Source organism: Psammomys obesus, unplaced genomic scaffold, assembly GCF_907164565.1.
Source record: "Psammomys obesus unplaced genomic scaffold, mPsaObe1.curated_primary_1811, whole genome shotgun sequence".
NCBI classification, from domain to species: domain Eukaryota; kingdom Metazoa; phylum Chordata; class Mammalia; order Rodentia; family Muridae; genus Psammomys; species Psammomys obesus.
The window spans coordinates 5092386-5112990 of record NW_026591086.1 but is presented as its reverse complement, the minus strand read 5'-3'; the positions used below and the strand labels follow the sequence as shown (position 1 = coordinate 5112990).

The 20605-nt window shown below is 44.7% G+C and overlaps 1 protein-coding gene and 1 long non-coding RNA gene across 2 annotated transcripts in view; one reads left to right on the top strand and one right to left on the bottom strand.

Moving 5' to 3' along the window:
* Positions 1-558: 558 nt before the first annotated feature.
* On the bottom strand, positions 559-6719 carry LOC129679027 (uncharacterized). The gene is made up of 3 exons (XR_008720467.1): positions 6665-6719; positions 3236-3384; positions 559-580 (listed from the first exon to the last, which is right to left on the bottom strand). It is a non-coding gene; the product is annotated as an uncharacterized LOC129679027 (long non-coding RNA).
* A 9205-nt stretch (positions 6720-15924) lies between these two features.
* Ppp2r2a (protein phosphatase 2 regulatory subunit Balpha) overlaps positions 15925-20605 on the top strand; it is a 52787-nt gene continuing 48106 nt past the window's right edge. Inside the window, exons 1-2 of the mRNA XM_055609745.1 lie at positions 15925-15994; positions 17730-17804. Of these exons, the coding sequence (XP_055465720.1) occupies positions 15988-15994; positions 17730-17804 (82 nt within the window). The 5' untranslated portion in view covers positions 15925-15987. The remainder of the gene's footprint in view (positions 15995-17729; positions 17805-20605) is intronic.

Below are 20605 nucleotides of genomic sequence, written 5' to 3'. Positions count from 1 at the left end.
TCCGAAGTGACAGTATCGGTATGGATTATCTGACGGCAAGGAAGCCCTTCTCTGCTCTTGGTGAACTTAACCCAGGGTGCTGGGTGATAAATGGTCACCAAAGCCATTGGCTTCTGGGTACATGCTCTCACGTCGAAGAATCAAGAGGAATTCGAGACAAGGAGTAAATAACAAGAGGAGACGTTGATTTATTGCCCCGCCCAGTGGTTTTTCTTTTCTTTTCTTTTTTTTTTTTTGACAGGGTTTCTCTGTGTAGCCCTAACTGGCTTGAAAATCACTCTGTAGACCAACAGAGATCTCTCAAGTGCAGAGATCTACCTGCCTCCGCCTCCCGAAGTGCCAGGATCAAAGGTGTGTGCCACCATCACCTGGTGAGACTGGTTGTTTCTGAAGCATTGTGGGAGAGAGCTGGTAAGAAATCCGTAGGCCAGTATTAGGGTTCTCCACGCCCCACAAGCTCGGCGCTCTCCCCGGCGAGGGATGCGTGTGTGACTAGCTCATGATCCACCCCTCGGTGACTTGCTGACTTCCTCCAAGGAGCAGACTCCTGTCTCAGCACGGCTCTTCTTAAAGATCATGTCTAGGGGGGGACAAAGCGATGGCTCAGTATGTAAAGGCACTTCCTGCAAAACCCCCCAACCTGCCTGAGTTCAATCCCAGAACACATGAGGGGAGAAGAAAAAAGTGTTGTCCCCTGACCTCCACACACTTGAAGTGACACGTGTGCAGCCACACCCATACACATTAGGTAAACATATAGAGATAATAAATAAATATAATAAAAACTATATCTAGGGATGTGAGAGTGAGGGGGTCCAGGAGTTGTGTTGATGTTGTTGTTAGGATGAAGGAGTGGGTATATCCAAAATACATTGTATACATGGATGACATTCTAACAAGATAAAGAAAAAATGCTATTTATAAGTATTTTCCCGTGGGTGCTTTAAGAGAGAGTGTGTGTTCTCAGCAGCAGTGAATGAAAGCATGAAAGCCCATGGCACAGAGCCTGATTCCCGTTTCCAACACGTGTGTGTGTGTGTGTGTGTGTGTGTGTGTGTGTGTGACTGCCATTCCAACGCATGCCGTTGTGTCTGCTGTCCTGAGTTTCCATCCCTGCTGATAACTAGTGTTCTAGTTATCAGGATGAAAAATGGTGCTCAGTGCCGTTGTCTCCGAGACATTCGGCACCCTTTGCCCAGCCTGCTACCTCTTCTCTGGGTGCTTAGGTGAGGATGAACCCTGGCATCAGAACGCCTGGGGTGGCATCTTGACTCTAATGCTCATTAGCTGAGAGAGCTTGCTCGTAACACAGAAGTAACGGCGCCTCTCCCCTGGGTAACTGAGAGGTCCAGATGTGTTAAGGCAGATGTCGGCCACGGGATGGTTATAACAGCTGATAAGTTTCTGTCACCTACTGAGGTAAAGATCCTCGCTGTCCAATCCTGATGGCCCGAGTTTGATCCCTGGAGCCTCCACACACGTGTGGTGACACGTATGTGTCTTCATTCACAAACACACGTCATAAGCGTACTAATGAATAGAATTAAATGTTATAAAGCAAAGCACATACGATCATGCACAGTATGTAATAGTTGGTAATGGCTATAAAGCACCGTGCAACTATGCATTTGCTATATTTTATCTTTGTTTTAGAGTGCACTCCTATTCATTTCAAAAATAAAGACGGGGTCTAGAGAGAGATGACTCAGAGGCTAAAAGCACTTGTCGCTCTCGCAGGGGAGCTGGGTTCAATTTCCAGCACCCACACAGTGGCTTTCCAACCATCTGTAACCCCAGTCCCAGGGATCAAACAGGACACATGGGTGTACAGACACATATGCAGGCAGTCATGTACATGAGGTAAAATAAATTTGTAAGTGAATTGTTTAAAATTACAGTAAAATAATATGACATGTTCTACCAGCAGGCATGTTTACTACATCACTTTGTGTACACGCATGCGTGTGTGTGTGTGTGTGTGTGTGTGTGTGTGTGTGATCCTGGGGATGGAAGCTAGGACTTCACACATGCTGTTCTCTACCACTGAGCTATATCAGTTGCTGAGGTCTCCCTTGAACCTACTCTATAGTCTAGGCAGGCTTTGACGATAAGATCCTCCTTATCAGCATCCCAAGTGGCTGGGATTACAGGCCTGCCCTGCCATACCCGGAGGCTGGATCTCTGATTGCACCCAGTCAGTTGGTTGATCAATACCCTCGAGGCTTGCATAAGTGCACTCTATAGTATCGATAGGAGCCCAGAAGCACCTGACTCCCTCAGAGAGTTTCCATCGTTAAGCCACACTCAGTTGCACCTGTCCGGGCTTCAGCTCAGTGTCTGGCACTATTTGCTGAGTGCAGGGTGGGTGGGTATTCCCTGCAGTTAGTGCTGCTGTGGTCATAACTCCCCCTGAAAACACTGACTCATTTAGCCTCAGAATAGAAACTGGCGATGCTGACAGACGTGACCCATCTACGGACAGAACGGCCCCACGTCTCATAAAACCACAGCAGCTCATTGCAAATGCCGCTCGTGTTTCACTTCTCTGCTTCTGTCCCACAATGTCTGACAGAAACAATCTATGGTGGGAAAAGCTTAATTTGGCTCACAGTTTCAAAGGGATTTCAGTCCGTCACTGTGGGATGGACAGGGCAGCACTCAGGGCACAACAGATGTTTACGAGAAACTAGAGGAAGTGGCCTACTTCCTCCAGCCCTCGACAGAGTGCCTAAAGTTTCCAAAAACTCCAAAATTAGCACAGAGGTTGGGTGGGGTGGCACGTGCCTTTAATCCCTACAGGGGAATCTCTGTGAGTTCCAAGCCAGCCCTCACTACAGGGTAAAACACTCTTTGTTATCGCATAGACAAAATAAAACAAATAACAAAAACTAAACTGGACCACAAACTGGAGACTAAGATTCAAAACGTGAGCCTTCAGGGTACATTTCTGATTCAAACGACAAGACTACATTCAGCTGTATGAGCTAGCTTCCAGGGACTTAAAAGGTCAGTACTATAAAGGTACTGCTTTGTCAAATAAGGTATCTTGTCTTTCTTATCAATAAGTCAGTGATTCCCAAAATTTTGGGTTATAAATATGGACCATCTTCAAAACTTAGATGTATACCAGTTACATTTTTCTTGGAACAGACCACAGACATTTACACACGCACATCACACACACACACACACTCTCACAAACACACACACTTTGTATGTAATATATTTTACTGACCTCATTTTAAGATTCCCCTTCTGTAGACATGAGGAAATTAGAAAAAGAAAGTTCTGGAACAGAGCTTCTTTCCAAAATTCTTTGAGGCTTGTCTCCATGGTGACAGTTTCAAATGCCAAGTTCCAGGGCCATGTCTTCGTTTGATGAACCTCGGGATCCAATTATTTCTCATTATTATTTTTAACTTCTCCTCTTGCAGTATTTCTCTGTCTTGGCCCATATACTAGAATCACATGGAGGTTTTTAAAAGCTACTGAAGCTCAAACCACACCCCAATCAATTAAATCAGAATTGTTAGAGGGTGGGAGCAAGCTCTCCTTGGCCTCCCAAGCCATCCTGAGCATTTTAAGCCCCCCAAATGATGGGGCGCCCCTCTGTGTTTATTCTTTTCTTGTTGCTGAGACAGAGCACCTGGACAAGAAGCAACTTAATGGAGGAGGGGTTTACTTTGGCTTGTGGTTTGCAAGGACACAGTCAGTGAGGAAAGTTCACAGAGGTTCATGTGAGAGCGTGGGGTGAGATTATCCGTATCTCAGATGACCAGAAACCAGAGAACCCTGGCAGAAACCAGGCAGGGTTACTAACCTCTAACCCTATCTCTATGACCCTATACCTGCCAGTTCTGTATTAGTTGGTTGTTTCGCTGCAGGGACAAAAATACTTGACAAAAGCAATTTAGAGAAGGAAGGGTCTGGAGCTGGAGACATGACGATGTGGAAGCATAAGCCAAATACACACTTTACTTCTCATGTTGTTTTGATCATGGTGTTTCATCATAGCAATAGAAACCCTAAGACAACTCTGGCCTCTGCAGGAACATACACTCTATGCATTCAAGGTCAACCTAGTCTACATGGTCAGTTTTGGACAGCCAGGGCTACATAGAAAGAGCTCTGCAAATACCTGCATTCTATGAGTTCAAGATCAGCCTAGTCTACATGGCCAGTTCTAGGATAGCCAAGATATATAGAAAGACCCCATGTCAAAAGGAACAATAGATAGGTAGGTAGGTAGGTAGACAGACAGACAGACAGACAGACAGACAGACAGATAGATACATAGATAGATACATAGATAGATACATAGATAGATAAACAGTTATCAGTGTCCCACTGTCCACTCAGCTGCTTCTGCCTTGTTTTTGGACTTCCTATGAGGGCAGTTGGTTAATCCAATTACTTGCATTCCCAGAGGCTCACCACCAAGAGCACTTCTCAGTTGTTTGGCTGTTACTATAGGCTCTTGTTTATTTCCTTTTATTCTTACATGAGTCAGGATCTTGGACACATACCTCTCTCAATCATGTTGTCTTTATTTTTATAAGTCTCCTAGGGGCAAAACACAGTCTCCTGGATAACTTGCTTGAGGCCAAGGAGCCTGCAGAGACAAAGAAGGAGGCACTGTGCAGGTAGGGGCCTGTGCCTGAGGGAACTCTTAGGTTTGGAAAGAGCTCTGCCAGGGACTGTGAGTGCAACTTGATAGCACCCTCACCTGACCTTCCAAAGACGTCATGTGTTCCTTAGTAATGGCTTTGAACTTTGACATGGCAGAGGAGGTGTTCAAATAGCATCTATAGGTGTGCCTTGTCTCTGTTCCCTTGCTGGAAGTAATTTGAAGTTTCACTTTTGTTACAGTTTATTGCTTTCCAAATTAGAAGTTGTTAAATTTATTTATTTTTAATTGCAAAGCTACCAACACAAGACACCAAAGCAAAGAATTTTTACTTTTTGCTGGCCCTTTAAATGTAAGCTGGATTTGATTCATTAAATTTTTCAATTTTCTCTGAAGTCATTTTTGAATGTCTGTGGATATATTTATCACCTTTTTCCCTATGTGTTTCGGAGTCTGTTCTAAAGATGAGGAGGATGGTAAAGCAATACCAGGACACATTTGTGGCCTATAAATGACTTTACATGTTTTATCCACAATAATTGGGGGAGGGGGTGTTGAGACAGTTTCTCTGTGCAGCCTTGGCTGTCCTGGAACTCAGTCTGTATACCAATACGGACTCGAACTCGCAGAGATCTGCATTTGTCTGCCTCCCTAGTGCTGAGATTAAAGACATGCGCCACCACCACTGGCTTTTTTTTTTTTTTTTTTAATCTGACAGTTATTGATTGATTGTTTTTAGGGCCTTGTGTCTTGCTAGGCAAGCGCGGTACCATGGACTTCTCTACACAGCTTCTTTATTTATTTACTCATGTATTCATTTATTGTTTGTTTTTGAGATGGGGCTTCCAGAAACCCAGCTGAACCTTAAATTCCTTATGTAGTTAATGTCAAGGATGACCTTGAACTTCTTACCCTCTGCCTCTGCCTCTGGAGTACTGGGACTAGCAGCTGATAAGGTAATGGAGATGGGACCCCGGGCTTCATGAAGGCTAGGCAAGCATCTATTATCATTAGTCCTATTTTTTTTTTTTTCTGTTTTGAGACAGGGTCCTGCTAAGTTGCCCAATAGTTCTTTTAATGAATAAAATATCTATTTATTCTTTGTATATGTTTATATATATGCACACACCCCTGCAGATGTGCATATATGAGGGTCAGTGGACAATTTGAGGGTGTTGGTTTCTCTTCACTGCGTGGATTCTGGCGGAGGGGGCAGGGATAGAACTCAAGTTGCCGGCCTTGGCAGTAAACGCCCTGACCTGATGAGCCATTTTGCTGGGCCCCATTATTATTTTCAAAATCTGTTTGAGCATGTATCTCCTGTAAGTGCTCTGGATCGGAGTGGAATACAATATAAACACATAACTTGGCGTAATAACAAAGAGCATTTGGCTGAGTGGATCGAGACTCATAAACTGCCCCTCGCTATCAGCTTTTTCTTTAACCAGTTGACTGACATCCAGCAAGCTATCCCTAAGCAAGCACTAAGCAACAAATGCCTCAATCCCTTCAAACCCTAGTTTGCTCCTTGACTTTAGGAAGATCTTTAAGATAACTTTCCTCATAAAGGGAAAGAGCTAACCAAATGCAGAATACGCTAGTTAGTTTTGCCATCCGGAATAAGTTGACCATCCTTGAACCTCGAATTGTGGTAAAAACAGAGGTAAGCAGGTTTTGCCTCCTTCAGAAAGAGAAAGACTGGTTCTGCTCCCTTCTGCACTCTGAGCCAGTGCTCAGGACTCAGTATTTCACCAGGGTTTGCCTTCAGAAGTACTATTGTTGAGACATGGCTTTGTGAAGTTGTAACTAGAGTCCAGGAGCTCAGGGTACCTGTCACTACAAGGCCAAGGAGAGAGGGAGAACTGAATCTTTAAAGCTGTTGGTACTCAGAGAGCCAGTGATCTCAGAAGGCAGCCAGGTAGTATCCTACAAAACCCCTAAAAGTACCTTTCATCTCATCTCTAGACAGCAAGCTTTATAGGGATTAGGGGTGGGGTGGGGACAAAGAGAGTCAAACATTCTTCGGCTCAGTCTTACCCTTCTGATCAGGTGGTGTTCAGCCATGTTTCAGAGGCTCTGTGGTGTCTACGTCTCTCTGGTTCTCATCCCTTGACCTCTCAAATCCTGCTCTCACGCCGTGGCTATCTGGACACCGGTGCTTCTTAAAGTGCTGGGTCAGATTTGCTTCTGCTGGTATCTGTATAAACTGATGGCGTGACCACTCGTGCTGTGGTTAAGAGGAAGGTTTTTATTGTAGATATGAGAGAAAGAACAGCCAGAGATATCTGGGAGAGTCCAGAGAAGAGAGGGAAAGCAGTAGACTGAATATGGTCAGAAGACTGGCCCTGACTGTGAGAGAAGTGGGAGCAGAAAATAGAGTGATCATGGTGGGTGTCCAAAATAATGGGGGGCAGTGAGCTGAAGAAAGGTTTAGGGGAGGGAAGGAGGTGAGAAGAGCTAAGGCTCAGAAGGGTATGGCTGGTACCTGTGATACCGAGGAACCCTGGAGGCCAGCATCCACTTTGGTATGCTAATAGGCATCACAGCTAGCCAGTTGTCTCTTCTGCCATTTGGAATTTGTGGAGATGGAGTTTCCTTTGGACATGTAATACCTTGGGCCAGAAGGGCTGGGAAAGGGTTAACTCAGAACGAACAAACCAATAATAACACGTACATGGTAAGTTAGTATTAACATACATGTGCATATTCTGCCATATGACATGGAGTAAAATTGTGTCTTTATAATGCAGAGTAGAAAGTGTCTCCATGTGTCCCTCCTGCCATCCACAAAAGTATGAGCCAATATTAGAGGCTCTTTTTTCTATTTGGATAGATGAAAAGCAAACTGTCTTTCACTCTGAAGGGACTAGATGTTAGATTAATAAAAGATGGGGCTGTCAACCGATCTTCTATGCAAGAGGTTTGTTAGGTGGATATTAAGAGAGGGGGAGAGAGAAAGAAAGGGGCAGGGGGTGGGGAGAGACAGAGAGAGAGAAAGAGAGAAGAGCGAGAGAGCGACCACGTGTCCGGTTGTCCCTTTAAGGGGCAAGGTAACCACGCCCTCCAGGTGTGGCCACCTGGCTGGCGACACATGATGACATCATAAGTTGCTAGGTAACCCAGAAGCAGGTTTTCTTCCAAAATACTAACATTAGAAGTCTCAAGGATATGGTAGATCATCAATGACCAAATTTTTCTTGTTTGTTTTTAAATATTTTTAAGGCTTTGCTTTTTATTTGCATATATTTATGGGTGCATGTATGAGTTTATATATATCACACAGATACCCTCAGAGGCCAGAGGTTTTTGGATGCCTAGAACTGTGGTTACAGATGGTTGTGAGCTGCCTAATATGGTTGCTGAGAAACAAACTTGGGTCCTCTGCAAAATCAGTAAGTGCTCTTAACTACTGAGCCTGTTTTTCAGCCCCTTGTTTTGTTTTGCTTTTTTGAGAAAGTCTCATTGTAGCTCAGTATGGTCTCATCCTTTCTAGGTAACCAAGGGTGACTTTGAACTCCTAATTCTCCTGCCTCCACCTCCCAAGTCCTCTCTGGGATTCTAGTAAGCATCATTACACAAGGGTTTTTGGTATTTTTGTATTGTATTGTTTTTGTTTTTCTAGGCATGCTTTCTCTGTGTAGAACTGCCTGCCTCTGGGTCCTGAGGGCTAGGATTAAAGGCATGCACAACTGTGCCCTGTTTTACACATGGTTTTATGAGGTTCTGGGGTTAGAACCCGAGGCTTTATGCATGTTAGACAAGCTCTCTACCAACGGACCACATTCCCAAGTTCTTTAGTCCTTAAGACCCAAAAGCTGCTGTAAAAGAGTTGGAAAGAAAGTCTGGCAAAAGTGTATCAAAGGATCCAGGATTCAGTCTAAATGTCCCCCGGCTATGAATGTGAAAAGATAAGATCTCAGGACTCAAGGAAGTACTGCTTTGTCAGTGCTTGTCAATCAGCCTAATGGGACTGTGAAGGATAAGACAGGCTCTCCAGCCAGGAGGCATAGGAAGAGCTGTTTGTGTGTATAGAAGCTACAGAGTGCCCCGAGCTAGATACGAGTGACAATAGGCCTGCTACAGTGAATGTCCAAAAAGAGGTCAAACACACAAACAAAAGCTAAGTAAATCCTACGATGCATTGTAAAGCACTGGGGTCCAACTGCAGCCTGCCCTCTGGGGAAGACGGGGCAGCCGTCTAGATGAAAATAATAAGCCATAGCCTCCAGCGTATTCTAATGTCGGGAAGCACAGCCTTGTTTTCGTGCTCGTTAGAAAATCTTCTCTGTCTACTTATAGTGTAGCACTGCTGTTTTGTCACCACAACAAATGTAGAGGCCTATTTTAGTAAATATTCTAAAATACGGCATTTGAATTCATTACGTAGAAAGTGGACATCATAACTGGAAGGCCAACAGAAATATTGGAACCACAGGAGTAGGCTTTTTGAAGATTATAAAGATAAGCCTGCCTTTTAAAGATTTAGTTTTTAGTTGGGTGTGGTGGCGCACACCTGTGATCCCTGCACTCGGGGAGGCAGAGGCAGGCAGATCTCTGTGAGTTTGAGGCCAGCCTGGTCTACAAAGTGAGTCCAGGACATCCAAGGCTACGCAATGAAAGCCTGTCTTGAACGCCACCCCCCACCCCCCCAAAAAAAAAAGATAAGGAAAAGAAAAAGAAAAAAACAGAGAAATGTTTTTAAACTACTGGAGCTGGCCTAGCAGTTAAGAGCACTTGTTGTTCTTGCAAAGGACCCAGGTTTGATTCCCAGCATACATGTGGAGGCTTGAAGCCATCCGTAACTTCAATCTTGGGGAATCCAAAATCCTCTTCTGACCTTGGCAGGCACCAGGCATGCATGTGATACACATACATACATGCAGGCAAAACACTCATACACACAAAATAATAAAATAATTAAAAAAAATCTGAGAAAGAGCAGTGACAGGGTTTAGCAGGTTAAGGCTCTTGGTGCCAAACCTGATGCCCCAAGTATAATCACAATGATAGGAAAGAACTAACTCTTTGGCTCTCTCTCTCTCTCTCTCTTGTTTTTTTGAGACAGGGTTTCTCTTTGTAGCCTTGGCTGTCCTGTGTACTCACTTTGTAAATCAGGCTGGCCTCGAACTTATAGAGATCCACCTGCCTCTACCTCCTACAGTGCAGGCATGAGCCACCACGCCTAACTCCTTAATTTAAATTATTATTTAAATGCTTATTAAAGTCTTTGTGAGTGTATGTGTGTGTGTGTGTGTGTGTGTGTGTGTGTGTGTCTGATACATGTGTGGATATCAGTGGTTGACTCACAGGAGTCACTTTCTTCCCACCTGGTGTGCCTGAGGGATAGAAGTCCCATCATCAGGCTCGGTGGCAATGACCTTTACCACCAGAGCCATCTTGCCCGCCTAGAGTGAACTTTAAAAATTAAGATCCTTCTTTCTCGATATATGTTAAAAATACAGTATTTAGAGAAACCCACGAAGCTAAGGAGGAAATGAGCACTCCTCGTGTCCATGCCTGGAGACATTATTACTATTATGTACACTGCGGTGAATGTCCTTCCTGAAAGGAATCTACAGATTTTGAGTTGGTTGTACATACTGGGGAGTCATATTGTATACGAATTATGTATCCTGTTTCGGAGGCTCAGCAACTTCCTTTTTCTGTTTGTTTGGTTTTGTTTTTGGTCTTTGTTTTTAACAGGCATTTGACTATATCAAAGTCCACCTGGTAGATTCACTGTAATTTTTTCTAAGCACTTTTCTGAGTAGGATGCTGGTGATTTTGAAAAAGTGAATTCTCTGTTTTGATCACCTGAGTGAGAATTACTGTTACAATTTAGACTACTCCTAGCTTTGGGAGATCAGCTTCCAGACCAAGTTTGTAGCAAAGATGTAAAAAGTTGACAAATGCTTATGGTGTCTTCTGTAAAGACCTCGCAACTGTTACAGGCCTTGAAAGTAGAGCTGCGGTTTGGCTAACATTCTAAGCTTTCTTAATTTGTGTGCCTGTGGAGGAGGAAGGGAGAAAGAGAGGCAGGGGTGGGGGTGGGGGTGGGGGGGGAGTGGGGAAGGAGGCAGGGAGGGATGGAAGGAGAGAGGGAGAGACAATGACTACGGGTCAAAGCTGAGTGTCTTTCTCAGCTACCCACTACTTTGTTTTTGGAGGCTCTCTCGCTGAGCCTGGCATCACTAACACAACTAGACTAGCTGGCCAGCAAGCTTCAGCTTGTTTCTAATCCCACAGTGCTACAAGCTGTTGCCTTTCACAAGGTAGATGCTGGGAATGTGGACTCAGGCTCCCTGCTGTCTTGGCCAACACTTTACCCACCAAACCATCTCACTTGCCCTGTTAATTTCTTTCCTTCCCATTTTCTTTCTTTTTATCCCTTTCTTCCTCTTTCCTATCCTTCTTTTATCTCCTTTTCTCCTCCACCCTCTCTTTAAATTTATTTTTCTATTAGACAGGATTCTTTGTTTTCTATTGGAGATAGAGGTCTTCACATGTTGCTTAGGCTGGTCTCAAACTCAAGATTGTCCTAGGGGCTTCGATGACAGTTTCCATCTTGCCTGCTTCAAGTTTTCTGATCTTATCCTTACACTTATGGTCTTCCTTGGACACTCTTTATGTAACCATCTGGAGGACAGAGGGTGGAAAAAGACACCCTTTTCCATTTTTTTAAAAATGAAAAAGGGTTTGTGTTAATCCCAACTCCAAATCCGGTTTGTCAGCTAAAGGATTAAGTCTTGAGTGATTCTCCTCTGATCATGTGTGCTGTATAGACACAAGCTAGAATCATTAGAGAGGAGGAAGCCTCAATTGGGAAAATGCCTCCATAATATGTAAGAGGCCTGTTAAGACATTTTCTTAATTAGTAATTGGTGGAGGAGGGTCCAGCCCATTGTGGGTGGGACCATCCCTGAGCTGGTGTTCCTGGCTTCTGTAAGAAAGCAAGCTAGTAAGCAGTATTCCTTAATGGCTTCTGCATCAGCTCCTGCCTCCAGGTTCCAGCCTTGCTTGAGCTCATGTCCTGACTTCCTTTGGTGATGAACTGACATGTGGAAATGTAAGCTGAATAAACCCTTTCCTCCCCAACTTGTTGGTCATGCTGTTCCTCTCAGCAGTAGAAACCCTGACTAAGACAAATTGGTACCAGCATAGTGGGGGCATTGTTGTGACAGACTTGACCATGTTTTGGGGACGGTTGTGAAAGGGCTTTAGAACTTTGGGCTAGAAGAGTTGATGAATATTGAGAGCTCGGTGTGCCGTTGTGTAGGAGCTTGAAAATAATGTTGAAAGCAGTGCAGGTGACAGAGGCCTGGCTTATGAAGTTTCAGAGGGAAGCCAAGACTCTACTGGGCCTTTTGTGCGAAGAATCTGTGGTTCTGGTAAGCCAGGGCTGAAGAATCAACTGTGATTAGCTAGAAACCAGAACCGCTAAAGTGAAACCTTTACTTTGTTGAGATACACGGTGCTTGTCAGCTGTAGCTGAGACATTAGCCATAATGAAGAAGAGACCAGTATCGTTAATGGAAAGTGTTTCCTGAGAGTCAGCACACGGGAGCCGTGTTCCAGACATGGCCAAGGCAGTGCCTTGTGACGGCAGCTGAACTTGGTAGTGGAAGAGTCATCTACGTGGTACTGGGTTTGAAGTGGCTGAGGTTTGGTATTGTGTGGCCAGGCTGGAGACCCCAAAGAGAGCTCTGGAGAGGCTACTGGTAAAAGTGCAGCCCAGCTGCAGTAGAGGACCCTAGCATTTTGGAGTTGCCAGAGGATGACCACCGAGAACAGGGGCAGCAGTGGAGTGGAGCCAGCAGGAGCCCGGAAGACAAGCTGTGCGTGCTGCAGAGGGCAGAGCCGGAGAAGTGACCCCAAGCCCTTGGAGGTGCCCAGAAGATCGTGAGTGAATTCCTAACTAATAGAATAGAATCCCTAACTAAGACATTATGTAACTTATTTTTAAAAGCCACCTAGCAGTAACTCAGGGTGAGACCTACTCAGCTCTAATATACTCTAATATACTCTAATTCATTTAATGTCTCTTGACTCAGACTTGAAGCAGAAAAGTACCAAGTCTTCTAGAAGTTCACCAGAAAAACCAAGAGGGAATTTTCTTTTTCCTTTACCCAAGGTGAGCTCAAGCTTGCAAGGCCTTGTCACCATGTGTGGCCATGTGATTAAGAGTTACATTTAGGCTAGAGTATCACCTGATAAAAAGCTTGTGGCTAAATGTGGTGGCTGGCCTGTAATCCTAGAATTGGATAAGTAGAGGCAGGCAGATCACTGTGACAGGCTGATCTACTGTAGGTAGACCTGACCTGATAGCTCTAGGTCAGGGCTGCTGAGTAAGACCCTGTCCCAAAACAAAACAATCTCAAAACCAAAACAAACAAAAATTTCAAGGTCATGTATGGAGACTGGAACAGCATGTAAACAGGTTCGAAGATACAATGAGAAGTAGCTAGAAGAAATGGGTACCCAGACAACCTACCTACTTAGCAAACAGCTGTTCAATAAATGTAGGTGAGATCACCAAGATGACTTCTAAAATGCCTCTCTTTTTCAGAGTTAAGAAGAATGAGGGCTGGAGAGTTGGCTCAGCAGTTCAGAGCGCTTGTTGCTCTTGCCGAGGACTGGGCCTCAATTTCAACATATATATGGCAGCTCACAAATTCTGTAACTCTAGTTCCAGGGAGCCTGACACCCTCTTCTGACTTCTGAGGGTACCAGGCATGTACATGGTGCACATACATTCATGCCGGCAAAATACTTACACACATAAAATAAAATCAATCTTAAAAAATTAAAAAAAAAAGAAAAGTGAGTGAAAATATTTACAATACAGCAAACCTTGAAGAGCCAACATTTAAGTGTTTTTTTTTTTTTCTTCCCAGCTCAGAAAGACTTATTTATTCATCCATTAATCCCATGAATTATGTGGCTGGCGATTGGGAGATGAATAACATACTTCCTAGCCTCAAAGAAGTCTGTCTAATAACAGACACAGACTGAGATCATTTTAATGTGGTTTAAAAAACAGAAAAGTGCATTAGACTTTATGAGGCTATTTGTATAAACTGACAACACGACTGCTTCATAGTATGGTTATGGGAAGGGTTTTATTGTAGATGTGAGAGAACAGCCAGAGGCATCTGGAAGAATCCAGAACATAGAGCGAAAGAAGTAGACTGACTATGGCCAGAAAGCGGAGAACAGCAGGGGATAGAGTATAGAGAACACAGCAAGAATAGCAGAGCTATAAGGAGAATGAGTAGCTAGCTGGGGTGAGGACCACCTGAAAGCTGGAGTGAGCGGAGGGTTGTGGAAGAGGTAAGAGGGGCAAGATGCTAGCATGGACTTTGAAATGTATAACAGGTCCTAGTGATACCAGCATGTGCTTTGATATGCTAGCAGGCACCATGGGTAGCTATACGTCCTTTCTGCCAGAGGTAAGGAAATTACTTTTGTTTGGTAGAGGGGAACTAGCTTCACAGTGCCTGAGGAATTCTGGTCTTTATCTAACCACCAGAAACCCTCCTGTAGTCCAGGCTGAGATCATTTCTGGACATTTGGACCGTCTTTGGAGTTTGGGAGATTGGAGTTCCCTTTGGATCTGAAACCACCACCTCTTTCTTCTTTTCTTCTTCTGCTTCTTCTTCTTCTTCTCTTCTTCTTCTTCTTCTTCTTCTTCTTCTTCTTCTTCTTCTTCTTGTGTTTCGAGATAGGGTTTTATTTGTGTGTGTGTGTGTGTGTGTGTGTGTGTGTGTGTGTGTGTGTTTGTAGCCTTGGCTGTCCTAGAACTAGCTCTGTAGACCAGGCTGACATCAAACTTCCAGAGATGCACTTGCCTCTGCCTCCTGAGAGCTGCGATTAAAGCCAAACACCACCACTGCCAGGAGGAACTGACACTATTTTTTTTTATGCTTTATTTATTTTTATGTGCACTGGTGTTTTTTTTTTTTTTTCTTGTTTTGTTTTTGCACATATGTTTGTATGAGGGTGTCAGATCCCCTGGAACTAGAGCTAGAGCTACTTGTGAACTGCTGTGTGGGTGCTTGGGTCTTCTGAAAGAGCTGCCAGTGCTATTAACTACTAAGCCATCACTGGAGCCCGGTGGACCTGATACTATTAAGCCAACCTAGTTAAAGGTGAGTAGTAAACGGGAGAAAATGTCAGAGAAATGGGACTGGAAGAAGTTTCATTTAAATGGATTTAGTTGATTTTTTTTTTTTTTTTTTTTAATGTGTGTATGATAGCCAGGGTCTCCTATGGATATCCCAGGATAGGCTCAGATTCAGCTGTTCTTGAACTCCGGAGTCTCTTACATTGATCTCACAAGTGCTGCTGAGACTATAGGCATGTGCCAGCAGAACATGGGTTTTTAATCATTGATTTTACCACTTTTATTTCAATAGACCTGAGCCACTTTTTGTAACCATTCACTACATTTAAGTCTCTGTGGGGAGCCATTCTTAACTGCTTGCAGTAGCCTCTCTCATACATGGAAGATAACCTAATTCACCCAGATGGAACCAGCCCAGTTGTGTCCTTCTGGGCTCAGTGAACTTTCACCTTGGCCAGGCAGCGGCCAGTATGCATCACTGTCCTTTTACTTTGGGTTTTTTTTATTTGAGCCTGAGGCTCACCTACAGGGTCACTAGAGCAGCAAAAGGGGTATTCTCTAGAGATGGCCAGCTCACCCTATGGATGAGCCTAAGTTAACAGATGAGGCCATGCCCGAGTCCTGGCCCTAGTACAAGGGCTTGGGACAGTGAGGGGTGCAGACAAGCCAGGCCGTGGCCCACTTGGGCACCGCGGGCATACCTGGCACACAGCCCACAGCCGGAGCAAACTAACTAACAGCCCCAGCTCCGGGCAAGGCCCTTCGCGAGGGTCGCAGAGGGCGGGGCGGGACGAGAGCACGGCAGGAAAGAGGCGTGACCGACACAGCGCGGCCCGCCCCAAAGGCTCTCCGCCCCCTCGAGTGACGTCACCGGCCAGCCAGCGGGCGCCATTTTGAAAGTGGAGTCGCCTTCCCCTGCCGCCGCGGCCGCCGTCGCTGTCCTAGCCGCCGCCGCCGCCGCCGCCGCCGCCGCCGCCGCCGCCGCCGCCGCCGCCGCTGCTGCCGCCACGACTGCGGGAGAAGGAGCACGGGACGGGACGCCCCTGAGTGAAAGCCATCATCCTGCCGGCCGCTCCGCCCGGGCCGCTTCCCTTCCGCCCCGGTCCCCGTCCCCTCCCCCCTCAGGTGCCATCCGCCTCCATCCGCGCCCTCGATCCCCCCATCCCCAGGTGAGGGGCCTGAGCCCCGGTCGCGGAGACCCCGACGAGCCCGGCAGGGTCACCATTTGCAGCACGACATGGCAGGTAAAGGAGAAACGGCCCTGGGCCGGCTGACAGGGTGCCGCTTCCTCTGCGCGCTCTCCGTCACCCCCTAGCGACCGTGGTGGCGGGGCCTCGGCCTGGGGCGCTGGCCGAGTGCGGGGCAGCCGGGCGGGCCTGGCACTGAGCTGGGACGGGGGGGCCCGGAGGCTGCGCCCGGGCCTGGCACTCCACGAACGCCGCACGGGTGCGGTTGGGGTGGGAGACGGCGTGGGTGGGGCGGGTGCCGGCGTGCAGATGGGTCCCCTCTGCGCCCTGCTCCCGCCGCTCCGCCGCACAGACCCTGACCGGTCTCCTGCGAGCCTTCCTGTAGAAACATATTCCGGGCTGATAATAAGGAGCAGCGCTTTGCAAGTTAAAATACAATGGAGGCAATACGTACACCCTCCCTCCACCCCAGCACCACACACACATCACGGGCAGGTCATGTTGTGAGGGTGTGAGCCTGAATTTCGTTGCGATTGCGCTCCCTTCCATGTCTTTTATTTTTTCGCCACTCCCGAAGGCTAGGCCTTTAATAGAAGTTGCAGGGATTGGGGTGGGGGCTGGGTGGGAGAAGCTGGTGATTGAAACTTTGCATTTTGTACGGTAGCGTTTGTGCAGATGTCCTTTTCCCGGAAGGGTTTCTTGGAGTTAAAATAGTTGTGGAGTTCAGTGATATAAATAGCCAAAGGGAGAGAGATTTCATAAAAGCTTGCAGTGGGGGGGGGGGGGGGGAAGCATGGAGAAAGCCCGATTGGGAATTATTTAGCAAGGAATGGGTAAAGGAAAAAGCTAGGTTTAATGGCCTTTGAGGTGAGGGCCGATTATCTTTGTGTACATTTTGGTCTTGAAGCCCTTCAGCTAGTAGAGTAATTCTAGATGGATCTTCAGTTTCTTTTCCAGAAAGCTAGGGGTATCTCCCCCCCCCCCCCATTTCCTCTTTAGTGCTGGTCAGTGAGTGTTTGAGATAAACCAGTTTTCCCTGTCTTTTCAATATTTATGTAGATAATAGGACCTTTAAAGAAGTTATGTTCGGCAGGTTTACAGTTTGCTATATAAACAAGCTGCCCTTTGACCTTGCTGAACAATGAAATGATAATTGGAACTGTTTTGTAGGAGATGACAGATCAGCCAGGTTGCTCTTTCTGGGTCCTTTGCATTCTCTGGGTGGGGGAAAGGAGGCAGAAGCAACTTCCTTTGAGCATCTCTTCCCAGGCATTCATTTCCGCCCCTTTTCCTCTGTCTGCAGCCAGTGATTTGCTCCTAACAAATGCAAAGAAATGGGTTTTGTGTTTGCTTAGGTCACATGAATCATTCCTCCTCTCAGGCAGTAATGTTCCCGAAGTTTTCTCTTCGTTCTATATTTCATGGTAGTTTAGCCTTATAACTCTTCCATAGGCCTTTCTTTTCTTTCTTTTTTTATATTTAAACGAAAACTAACTTTGGGTATTTACTTTTTTTCTGGTAGGTCTTACTCTTCAAGGGGAAGGGAAAGTGGAAATGAGGTTTTGAATATCTGTACGATGATAGTTATTGTTAGACTGTATGCCTTTGAATATTTCATACCTACAGTCTTGTTTTTAATGCGCTACCAACGATTGGAGCCTAATTTGGTTCCAAATCTGAGGATTCAGTGGTGGTTATGTAGGGAGTATCATGCCAGCCTCAGATGGTAATCTCTGTGTTTATGAGGGTAAACAGAACAGAACTTGGTTTTAATTGCTGTGTTTTCTTCCAGGAGCTGGAGGAGGGAATGATATTCAGTGGTGTTTTTCTCAGGTGAAAGGAGCGGTAGATGATGATGTAGCAGAAGGTAAGAAAGTTTAACAATGACAACTGAGTATTGACTTAAAAGTCCTGGGCACTGAAGGAACTCAATGTTTTGTGTTTGTTGTCCAAGAGGTGGGACAGTAGTTTAAAAAAAAAAAAAAAGTACCTTTCTGAGAAAGTCTTTGTATCTCCTTTAATATCTTGCTTTACCTTATTTTTAAATTGAATTAATGAAGTAAATGGTGAGTGATAAGTGCTCTGTGATTCCTGTGATTAGGGTTTCCTTGTTACATAAATTCTACATGCAAATCACTGTACTTTCATGTGTGAGTGTGTGTTGTCTTTAGATAATAAGAAATAGATGGGATTGTTGTATTGGTTGATGTTGCTGAAAAAATGCTGGTTCAAATTATTGACTTTATTGTCTTGCAGGGATTCATGTGTGGGGTTAAGCTAGATAAGATATAATGATAAATCACCGTAGGAAACTTTTTTTGAGATAGAAACTTGGTAATTTCTTTCAGAACTTATCTGAAGTTTTGGAATGTCAAGGTCTTGCATGCATTTTGAAATGATCTTTTGTGTTAGAGACAGATAATCTCGAAAAGGCTTCTTTGCTCAGAAATGAAGTCTGTGTGGTTGTTGTGGTGAGGGAGGAGTGTGTGTGTGTGTGTTCCTGGATCCCAGGCTGCCTTGGAATTTGCTGTGTAGACTAGACTGGCCTTAAATTTGGAGATCCGCTTGCCTCTGCCTCCACAGTAAAGTTAGTGGGATTTTTCAAAACAGAAGTCAGAGAAGTTAGGGCTTTACTTCTGGTTTTCAAAAGGTTGTTGGTGAAAATGTATACTTCTTTTTCTAGATGAACCTTTCCCTAGTGGTCCTCCTCTGCTGTCCATGGACTGCTGTTGTGCAGTCTTTTCAGGTGGTGGTAGGCCAAAGACTGTTGACTCATGAGATGCTTGTGTGGTGACATTTGTCCCAATGTGTGCTCAGTGTGGTGAGTCCTATAGAAGGTCATTAGCATCCTTGTCATATTTTACAGTCTCTCCATCTTTGTTTTCTGGTGGGCCCTTATCCCTTTTTCACATGAGAAAGCAGAAACTTGGAAGAATTAACGAATTGGGAGACTGAGTCAGTGATGGTCACATAATTGGTGTGTGCTGGTTTTCTGTTGAACTAGTTTAGAGAAATGAAGCATATGTTGAAGGGAGGAGTCTTGTATTCCTGGTTTTGTAATTCCATTACCTGTTGAGTAGTCCGCACTCAGATATTGGATCTTGAGTTCTATGCTATTGCGTAATACTCACCACATTATGAAAGTGCTCTGTACTTGAAAAACATTCCCTGGTTGCATTCTGTTTATTCCCTTATCAAAGGTCTCCTGAATGCTAAGAACTGGGGTGTGTGGTGATAGAACATAAGCTGTCTACCCTTAAGAAACTCAGTTTGCTTGTTAATCATGGGACGGAAGACTTCATTCAAGCAGAAGAAACTGATTTTCTAAACTGAACAAGTGATGGTTTTTTGATACTACACATAGACACAGTGTATGTGTGATTCTTGTCTGGTAGTACTTCATAGCTTCACTTGGCTCTCAATTCATTAAATAACTTTCTAGGGTACGTGTGGTATAGCATGCTCCTAACAGTATCAACACTTGGAGTGTGTGCTGTAGGGAGATCAGGGCTTGTCCTAGTACTATGTCTTCACAAGCACATAAACAGCACTGTTTTCAGGTTATATACTGCTTTGGTTTGTAGATTCTCGGGAACTGGTTTGTACTAACCTTTGTCTATTATGTTTATTAAAGGGAAGTTTTCCCCTTTTAATGTAGAATATGATTATTAGACATGGCCCATAGATCGGGATTATAATCTTTAAGTGGTTGTCTCTAGCTCCACCTTTAGATTGTTTATGATATATTCTTAGGTCTTTGCTGTCAGTGGCTTATGTCTGACTGTGTGCTTGTAGTCAGCCAGCAGCCAGAACATGCTGATTTATTTGTTTAACACTTTCCTCTTTTATACATACCCCTATTCACTTTAGTCCAGTTTTGCTCCATTCCGTCTGGATTGCAGCAACACTTTTTTTTTTTTTTTTTTTTTTTTTTTTTTTTTTTGCCACACTTTTTTTTTTTTTTTTTTTTTTTTTTAAGTTTTGTGAGACAGTTTCTCTGTAGTCCTGGCTGTCCTGGAACCAGGCTGGCCTTGAATTCACATCCGCCTGCTTCTGCCTCCCCAGTGTTGGGATTAAAGGTGTGGCTACCACACCCAGCTGTAGTAACTTCTTAAATGAGTCCCACTTTCTTCTTGTATTTTACTTCTAATTTTAAACGAAATCATGGTTTGTCATTTTTCTCGGAAATCCTCAGTAGATTATTGGGTCCACTGGATTAGAAACTAAATTTAACATTTCAGCTGGCAAAGTATGACATTTCTTCAATATGTTTCTCTTAAGCTAATGAGGCCATTGAACTGATACTTTATAAGCAAACATTATGCATTCTACTTTGGATTGTTTTTGCTATTCTTGGGGGTTGAATGCAAGACAAATGCTATACCACTCAGCTCCATCCCCAGCCTGCTGATCCCATTCTGATATGTCTGACATCCTCCTACAATTGTTCCCTTATCAGAATCCTACTCACCCTCAGTCACACCTATAACCTTTAATTACTTCTGTGGAAATCACTTTTTAAAATCTATTTTACAGCACTTTGTTAAATAGACACTATAATTTGTGCCTTGAGCCTCCACTGTTAGATTGTATGCCTAGTGCCATTTGTTTCTCTGCAAAGGTCATAAGTAAACTGCTCTGTCTAGAACCGCACCTGGCACACTGGAG